At 39.1% G+C, this 10,203-nt stretch overlaps 1 protein-coding gene across 2 annotated transcripts in view; it reads right to left on the bottom strand.

The window, feature by feature from the left end:
* The window catches only part of tbc1d22a (TBC1 domain family, member 22a), a 159,499-nt gene that overhangs the window by 34,764 nt on the left and 114,532 nt on the right, over window positions 1-10,203 (bottom strand). For both annotated transcript variants that reach the window (XM_005725117.2, XM_005725116.2), the window contains exon 12: window positions 7,785-7,912. In XM_005725117.2, coding sequence (XP_005725174.1) covers window positions 7,785-7,912 — 128 coding nt within the window. The remainder of the gene's footprint in view (window positions 1-7,784; window positions 7,913-10,203) is intronic.

The raw sequence follows: 10,203 nt of genomic DNA, 5'->3' as shown, positions 1-10,203 counted from the left end.
TATATATATATATATATATATTCTGTTGTGTTATTTATCAAACAATCACTTTAGCTCTTAAAAAAAGTAAACTTTCCATGAAATGTAGTGAAGTGAAACTATAAAGCAGCACAAGATTAAAAACTGTGCCTCACTACTTCAATAATAGTCGGCTACTTAGTTCCTTCAACCGCTAATGAATGTAAAAGCTGTATTAATAAGGAGATCAAAGCAAAAATAATTCAACGTCTGTGAAGAAGCAGACTACTCCTGTGTGCATTTGACTAATTTGCTCTGTGCTTTTAACCTTAATCTAAGCTAATGTTCTGACCTATGTTGCAGTAAATTACCACATTTATTTTCACTAGCAATCCATACAATTGGTTAGATCTTACCCAGTGGTTTTAAACAAAGGTAAACAGCTCCCTGCTTGGTAAATTCAACCATTCATATGGAAAAAGCACCATGTTTCAGAAACCCAAAATGTCATGGTATCCCTTTAACAGCCATGCTAATGCTGCCACACTGAGCTACTTGCTAATTTCATGCTCCACGCAACAGGGATAATTTGGTCCCTGTCTGTCTGTTTGTCTGCTTGCCCGTTTTTCGGCCAAAGGAAGAGCAGTCTGTGCATGTGAGCGTGTTTCGCTCTATATCTTGTGTCCTTCTCTTGGTTTGTGCCTTTCTCCCTCTTTCAAAGATCAATAGAGACAAATGAGGGGGAAAAACAAGTCTCGGAGAGAAAAAGAGGAAAAGCAGGCTGAGGGCAAAATAGACTAAAAAGAAGAAGAGAAGAGAACAAACGAATGTTGAGAAGAGTCTGCAGACAGAGAGATGACACGAGACGCAGCGAAAGAAAGAGGAAGCGCTGTGTTGTGTTGGATCACACTACTGAACAGATGGCCACACCGCAGAGAGAAGACTACAACAGAGACATTACAACACTCAGGTTAAAATCTCCCCTGGAAGACACTCGCACAGGCGCGCATACACACATATACTGAGGCTCAGTGGCAAAGGGTAAGGTCTTTCTGTTTAATATCAGCATTTGGGAGAAACCCAAACACACTAGTTTTTTCGTTATAAGTCAAGAACATGAATTAAGGAGCCTTTTTACAAAACAATCTTCTAGACATTACTAAATAATGCATGTGGTTGTGCTGTAAAGGGGTTTATACAACCACTAAACTATCAGCTGTCTGTTAGGCAAACAGGAAAAGGTCAAAACTACATGCAAAGGTAAACACACCGAAAAATAGTTTGAGGGCAAGTGTGATGGAGAAGAGCAAGAGGAGGGAAGGGGATAGAAGAGTAAACTGGGAGATGAGAAGAGAGATGACAAGAAGAAAGGGCATAAGGGGCGCGTGAAAGAAAAGCAATGTGATGAAAAAGTTTTAAAAAGGACAACAGAGACTAGCAGAGTAGAACAGATAAGAAGAGCTCTGTGCTTTGCTGTCAGCTCCTCTGAAAGTTTCATGAGTGGAAATGGCCTAATTCCCCTACCAGGTCAGGACTGGAGGTGAGGGACTGTGACCGAGCCTGCCAAGACGAGGTGAATGTGAGTTTGTGTGCTGCATCAAAAGGTGTGTGTCGAGGGTGCCGTCCAAACGACATTGTAAAACATCAAATATTTAGAGGATGCATTACAAGTACAATGTGTACCAGCGTTGCTGTCAAGTCACGACAAAGCAACAACACTGTTTAATCATTCACTGCTCGACTTGAGGTGGACCAAACACATGCAGTCATATGAAAAAGAAATATTTCATAGCACTCTATGGTAAATGGACTTAAATAGCACTTTTCTACTCTCCCGGAGTACACAAAGCGCTCTATACAACATGCTAGATTCACCCATTCATCATCTTCTATGCTTTTAAGTGCTTACTGATGGATGCATCGCTGAGCAACTTGCCCAAGGATACTTGGGATGCAGACGAGAGGAAGCACGGGATCGAACCACCAACTTTCCAATCAGCAGATGACCTGCTCTACCTCCTGAGCTACAGTCTATGCATTCTTGCGAAACACAAAGTACATTCTCATTGTTTTCATAAGAATTAATAGGGTAAGTCGAAGCCAAATACTGCTCATCAAGTGAACGCATAAATAGAATCATCACTGGTGAGCACCTCTAGAAAAGCAGAAGATTTGGTAATTTGCTGGTCTGGAACTTTTAGGTGTGTGTTAACAAAATACCGCAATCTTAATAGACCCTAACCCTGACATCAACAGATTCCTTGGAGTGAATCTGCTAGACGCCTTAGCCATGCAGACTCGTCAATCAGACAATCAGACTTGTGGAATGATGTCCTTTGGGCAGTCAAAACCAAAGTGCAGATGACCATAACGCACAGTTCCATGATTGGCAAAAACCAAACACAGAATATCATCACAAACATTTTTGTGCTGCCACAGGACCTGGGCACCTTCCCCTCAGGGAGTTAACCATGTACACCAAAATATTCAAGAAGTCAAATGTGAGGCCAACTGCCGACAGCTTGGCTGAAATGGGGTCATGCAACAGGACAATGATCCAAGCACAGCAGCAAATCTACAACAGAATGACTGAAAAAGCAAAGAATCAAAGTGGTGCAATGGTTGAGTCGAAGTCCAGACCACAACCTGAGTGAAATGCTGTGGCAGGACTTTAAGAGAGTTGTGTACAGACAAATGCCGGGAAAAACAACAACGAACTAAAGCAATGTTGTAAAGAGGGAGTCAAAATCCCTCCACAAGAAAACAATTCAAGTCATTTCTGTTAAAGGTGGTTCTACAAGCTATTGACTCAATGGGGAGGGATTCTTATTCTTTTACAGGGCTCTTTGCAGTCCTCTTTTGTTTCAAGGTCAGAGGGTCACTTCAGAGTTTCTATATTTCAATCTTCTATTTCGCAAAAATTATGTATTTTTCTATGCTGCATGTGGGTTTTGCCTTTATTTTAACACCGTTGTATAGTCTGCCACAGGTGTTGGTAGACTGCTATACAGCTGATATTTAATTCCGATGTGTATGCCAGACCTCGATGAAGATTTCAGGTTGAACTATTATAGTGTGTTTTTGCTAACTGTCTGAGGTATAAACTAAAAATATAATTTTTGTTTTGTTTTTTAGGGGTTCTAGTTGCACTACATAATGTCTCACTAAACTTCCTGGTTTTGTGCCGTTTTTGTTTTGTCTTGTTTTTTAAACTCAAGCTATAATGAATCCTGCCTGTTCTCTATGGTTCAGTGCTGCAACAGCAGTCTAAGCAAAGTGGCCTGCACACCCTTCTCCTCAGCTGCAAGTACATCCTCCAGCTTCTTTCAGGGAAAAACAAGGGTCTCCCACCTCTACAGTGAAGTGACCAAGAGCCATCCGTGTCAGACGCTCACACCATCTGAACTGACTCTGGGTTTTGGTGAAGACTACAACACTTCCCAAACTGTCAAGTTTGAAACAAGTGACATTACCAGACCTCTGGAGCTCAGTCCTAGCCCCAGCTTTAGGCTCGATGCTCAGGTCCACAATAGCTGCCACCAACACTCTTGAATATCAGATCAAACTTGTAGTGGTACACTATGACTGTATGTAGTGTAGGAAAAGTAATTATATGAAATACAGTTACATCTACTTCATTGATATTTGATTAAAGGTTAAAGGGACTGCTAAAGCAACTGAGTGCTTTCATTTGGCTAAACTTCTGCATAGTACTATATGGGTACTAAACAAACACTGCAGAGGCAACTTAACTCATAGATTTTTGTTTTCATAGAGTTTTAAATGTTATGTAAGGCTTGTGGAAGCATCGTCTTCCGTTTGGTATGTGCGACAGATAATTTCTTAACAAAGAATATCAAAACCTAAACTGAGGCTGCCCTGCGGTACTAACTATCAGCGTAGTCACTATTGTGACATCACTGTGTAAACAGCATTCAGGACATGAGACATGAGTTATGACTAAATGCCAGGGCAATGTTTCTGTGGGACACACGTAGTTTATGATTCTCTGAGTGGATTATAGAGAGAAGACAACAGTATTTTCTGTTCTCCAAAACAGTCAGCTCTTAACTAGAGATACATGATAAAAAGATAAAAAGGAACAGCTTGTTACTATGGACACCATGCAGACATTATATAATACAGACCTTAATATAGTAGAGCTGGGTCTGCTCCTATATCTCGAAAAAGATGGTCTTTAGTTTGTTATTTTTCAAATAGTTAATTAGAATAGTCCAGAGCATAGCACAGACAGCATTTCCTACACACAGATTCCACCAAGATTTTATGTCCAAGTATATTCTGTGGCTCATTTCATCATGTTGTATTTTTATTTATTTAGCTTCATGAGAAGACACTACCATCCGCAATCGATTTAATGATGAGCAACCTTATTTTGAAATTTGATTGCTGCTAACCTCCCGGCCCCCACCTTTCCTACCTCTTGCTTCCCTATTGACAGGCTGAGACTGGAGTCTTTGATATCGTTCGGCTGCACTGGGCAGTTCCATTGTTCCCTGTAGGTTTCATTTCCCCGCAAGCATAATGTTGCCTTCCACTTCTATGTGGACAACACACAAACATACCTCTCTATGAAGATAATTTTCAGGTCCCTCAAGTAATCTGAAATACTGAATTTCCAAAAACATTCTTCAGTTAAATACAAATATTTATTGGTTTGGGTTCCCGACCAGAGCAGTGAGTATAGTGAGATGCTTAAGCCCAATGACATTAACCCTTCATGACAGTGCTAAGAATCAGGGATTTATTTTGGATTCAATGCTAAAATGCAACATGTCAGCGTTGTATCGAAATGCTGCTTTTTTCCATATGAGGAATACTGCCAAATTGCAGTTATTCTTTTCACCTAATGACATGACAAATGTTTCAAGAACACCTGTTACTGGATTGGATTTGGAAGTTGTCCATTTAATAATTTCCCATCTATATTTATTTATATATTGAACTTCTACACTTCACAATCTCTTTTCTGACTTCACATGTTTTGTTGATGTTACCATTTCTATAACGGTACAACACTTTGGCTTTTGCATAGACTGCATAGGTTCTTATTTATTGTTATGAAATTTGTTTGGTTTGATTTTGTTCTGATTCTACACACATAATGTTTGATTATTGTTAGGTCGAGGTTGTATTTTCTTTAGATTCTAGTAACTTGAATCTTTCGTTCTTGTTATATTTAGGTTCCAGTTACTGTTTATGGAGGGGTGGGCTATTTGCTGTTTTACTTTGGTAGTTGTGACTTGCTTTACTTTACTGTTTAGACTTTGTCACATTCCCACATGTATCCACTAATCCTTATCCTTATAATGTGCATGTATAGAAATATCGCTCCCTTTCCTTTGTTAATCTGTAGCTCCCCCGGTTTGCCCCTTCCTTGGATTACTTGTAGCTTATTGTGTTTCTCTACTACGTTACAATTTGGACTCATTAGCTATTACTTCTATCACAATTCCTCTTTCACACAGTAAACTGTGAGTGATTAATTAAAATATATAACTCGACATTCATGGGAGAAGATTGGATAAACAACAACACAGACTTTTTTTATGGAAAGGACAAATCTGATTCACTGTGGACCTCAAATACCCTGAAGGTGTTTTAATTCAAGCACAGCACAAACATGCTTCTGCCATGTCCCTTTTGTGTGCCAGCTGCGATCTATGTTATACTCCCCAAAGCCAGAGCTCATACAGATTTTGACCATATTTGTTTACTACTAGCTATGGCTTGTTGGCAGTGAACTATGTACTTCAGCTGCAACATGCCCATGTTTAACTTTTCTGTTTTAGTTCCCTAATAATTCTGTTCTTGTACGCGTCTATTTTTACTGCAGTCAATCTGAATCTTTCTGCAGACTTTACTCCTTCACATTCCCTTCATTCGCTTTACTACATTCTACATTTCACACAGCAAAATACTTCAGATTTATGAAAAATGTCTGATTTAGACTCGCAAGACTTGCAGTCTCTTTTTCAGTGACGCAAACACAAATGACACGAGCTAAAGGTTATGTGACGAGAAACATCAGCATTTTCAGCTGTAACGGAAGATAAGAACAATACGTAAGGAAAAGAAGAGGACAGAAACTCTGAGTCACGGTGAAGACGCTGAGAACAGGCAGCAGGAATAACAACAACTGTGACTGCAAGACGACAGCAACAAAGATGCTTATACGTGTTTTTGCAAAGGCCTGGCACAGAGCCATCACTGGGAGAAGTTTATTTCAAACTTGGTTTTCATTCCTTTTCCTTCGACACTTCTCATGTAACCTAACAAGTATTACACTCTCTCAGGGAGTCTACGGGTATGAAGACGTTCAATTTAATTTTAAGACTTAAAAATTATATTTTAAATTAAATTCAGTATCTAAATGGCAATGGTAAAAAAAAAAGTGTTATGCCCATGCAAGTAAACTGGTACCAGTTATAATAATAGTAAAGGTCAAATGTACATATTTATTTGGGTTTAAGAACATTTTCTACATGTATTTATATAATGTAGAAAGATTATTAGACTTAAAGTGCAGTTTGCTTTTTAAACATTTCATAATCGTTTTTCTCGAGGTTGATCTTGCATCTTTCCGTTTTCACAGACTAACGACTGAAGGCCGACTAGTAAAGCCTTTCTCTTCTTTAAGAGCTTTGGAGTTTCCATCCGTGCACTGCAAGCCTCTTAATTTGATCCCATGCTAGGTATAAATGTTGGGAAGTCCCCCCAACCCAAATACATACCCACACCTACCAATAAATTAACTAATGTAGGTTTAATATTTTTTTCACATATAAAAGCCTAAAAACAGTAGTGCAATCTATAAAGAAGCAAATGTTACAACTTAAAAACCAAACAAACAAACATTGTTTTTTCCCTTCTTTTATATCAAATATCTGAACAGTTATATTCAATATGCTGAATCCTTAATCGCTGTATGTGGGGTCGAGGTTAACTGTTACTGGCTGCTCTCCTTCTACAGCCTTCTAAATTATACTGTGGATGCAAAAACATTATGGCTATAATATTGAGATCACACATAACTCCTGCAATATAATATATAGTAACAATAGTCTGGTGATTGTGAAAATTTTACAAATCTTATGTAAATTTAAGCCAATTTTAGATTTTTTTAAGGCCTTTGTTTAATAAATGTGCATTGTGCTATTTTACATCTGTGGATTAGAAATACATATAGATGTACATACACATATAAGCAAGCATTATGGGGGTTTTCAACCATTCCGATCAAGGTTAAAAATCTGTCTCTGACTCTACAAGCTGGCTTATAAGCTCAGTGTAAATGTCACAAAAAAAAAAGTCAAGATTTGTTTGAAGGAGATTAAGATTGTCTCTCACAGTCTGACGTCAAGCTTTAACTGTGGCACTCATGCATAAATAAAAATTGAGCCATAAGTTAACTCAGGTAAAACTTTTGTCTCACACATGGAGATTTCTTTGCCAGATGCTTCAGGAATGTTTATTATTCCCACTTTTAAACATTTCTATGTCATGAACAAATAACACCCCTCTGTCAAACTGAAGTGTAAACTTTTACTAGCAAGACTGTGCGGTGGGCCCAAGCAGCAAAGTAAAGCTGTACAACCAGCCCTGTATAATCAAGAACACCATGGAGAAAATCTGTAATGTTAACAGAAGAACGTCGATATAATGGTGCATCATAGTGCTCTGGCTGAGATGTAATTGATATCAAAACAGTAAGAGATTATCAAGTTTTTGAAAACTTGCAAACCAAACACATACAAATAAAGTGAAAACAAAAAGAAAGCAGAATAACAATAACTTTGTTGTACCTGGTAGGTGTCCCACAGTCTGATTGTGCATCGTAATGGCAACTCTCTCATCAGGAGGTTGTTCATCCAGCGAAAGGCAAACTGCAGGTACTCCACCTCGTACTGCTGCATGTGGCGGTGCACAGATTCTGACAAAATAATAATAATAAAAAATATATATATTTAAACTTTTTCCATCAGTTTTCTGTGTAAAGACAAAAGCAAAACAGCAGAGATCCTGCATGGAGCGGCAAAGAAAAAAAAAGACTATCTATGGTAAAGGTGACAGTAACAAGTATGTAGCTAGACAGATTCCTTCAGAACTCCCTTCTCTGTTAATTACTGCTGCAGTCACTATCACACGCACAGCCTTTCCCTCATAACAGAGATGTAATTACAGAGCTATCAAAACTGTCTCAGAAAAGCTAAACCAGGATGAAAAATGGAAGTATAATTGTATTGTTAAACAACCCTCTAAAGCAATTGCAGGCCGCTGCGCCGAGGAATGAAATGCATATAAAGTAGGTCAATGGCATCCAGAGGTGAGGAGCCAAGGCATGGATGTATGTAACGTATAGGGCGTGTAGTAATTATTTCTTTGACACGACTGCTTTGAGCAGGAACTGATTAAAAATGCATTATGCCGACTTCTAACCCAAGTCAATCTGAATAACGCAAATGTCAAATGTGACCTTAACCTTGTCGAAAGACACTTTGTCCTTAAAAATGTTTCAGTTCAGTGGATTTCTAAAGATGGGGTTCAACTTCCTGTTAAGCTTTATACCATCAGATTGACCTCTCTGCATCAGTGATGTTTATTTTACTGCAGAGATAGAAAATTATAGAAATGGTCAAAGCTTTTGAATCAGTGTTTGTGTTTTGTTTTCCTTTGGAATTATGGGGGTGACTGCAGTGATATCTAGCACAATTAGAGTGTATGTGGAGTTAACTCAGTATATTTCTATGTGCATATAGATGTGCAGATACAGTATCTGTAGGCAACTCTTGGCTCAGGTTTTCCATCTGTAATTTCTGTAAGTTCCACCGACCAATCGTGTTTGAGCAGAGTTTGGCTGCATGCAGGTAAATACAGTGAAAGAGGCACCGAGTTAGCAATGACGCAAAATCATGAAAACATAGGTACCGTCTGACAAAACCTTAGCTTTTTATTCCCTTTTTGGTTGCTGCCCTGAGGCCAAGGCTTTAAAAGATTTTTACTCCTGCATTAAATCCCCACAGAGCGCACGCCGTAGTGGGCAAAGTTGTGTTTTTGTGGGGTTTTTGCATTTAAACTTGTGTGCCAGTGCGTCTGAATTGCATCATCCTTGCCCCAATCAATAAACTGTGCTTACACGGTACATTGCTACCAAACGGACCTATCATAGAAGCTGCTGTTTACGCCGTATTTCTGTGAAGGAGCACAGCAGGCTACGTACTATAAAGCAATCTCAAAGTAGCAGAAACTTCTAAGTCTGCTGTAATGAAGACACAGACCTGTATTTTAGGTAAGCTGGATTCTAATTTCCTCCATTATTTTAACTCTTGTGGCATCACTGCTGCTCAGTTCCCATCGACAAACAGCTGAACAACAGGCGCCAACTCGGTGACTCCTCGTACCCTTAAAACAGTGTTTTGTTTCTTCCTTCCTACAATTGGTTCAGCTCATGTCTCCAACCACCAAACAAAAAAACAGACCATATGTTGCATATGGCATCTCAACACGTTCTCAATAGGCGGTTGCGGTGTCAGTGACGCTCACAGGGAAAAATGGATGAGACACGGAAACGTCTGTTTAAAAAAAAAAAAGAAGAAGAAGCTCGCCGTGTGTGAGGGAGTGACTGTGAGAATGGCTGCCTTTGTTCCTTCCTCTGCTCTTGATAAATGTTTGTTTAATGCGTCTTTACATAACAAAAGATTAAAAATATCGCTCAATATTCAGCGACTCCCTGTTCCACAGTCATCAAACCCATGACACTCATTCTCCTAGACACACACACTTCATAATAGAGCTGTAATTACAGAGCTGTCAGGGAATCTATGAAGGAAAAAAAACAGTTCGCAAGGAACTATCCCATCCTTTTCCCTGACACTCTGGGCTCTTAATCAGGGCTGACTGGCATGCACAAGGACACAAACAAACACACACACAAATTCAGCTTTTAACCTTTAATTGGCAAAACTTTATAGACAAGATACCACATACGTTGTTGATTTCCAGCACTTGATTGGCACATGTCTTCCTCAGCTTACGTACATATCTAACAGAAATGCACACACTCCACCACATGAGCAAAGGCGCAAAGTAAACACAAAGCTATTATTTCACACTCCTCTGTGCAGTTTAATTATCACATGCTGCTGTAAAAGCATAAACAAGGCTAGCTCATTAACGGCAAATGCATCATGGTGGCAGATCTGAGCTAGCTGCCAAACAGAAAGG

Source organism: Pundamilia nyererei, unplaced genomic scaffold (assembly GCF_000239375.1).
Source record: "Pundamilia nyererei isolate P.nyererei 1_Seehausen unplaced genomic scaffold, PunNye1.0 scaffold00014, whole genome shotgun sequence".
Classification (NCBI taxonomy): Eukaryota; Metazoa; Chordata; class Actinopteri; order Cichliformes; family Cichlidae; genus Pundamilia; species Pundamilia nyererei.
This window is presented reverse-complemented; position numbering and strand designations above follow the sequence as displayed.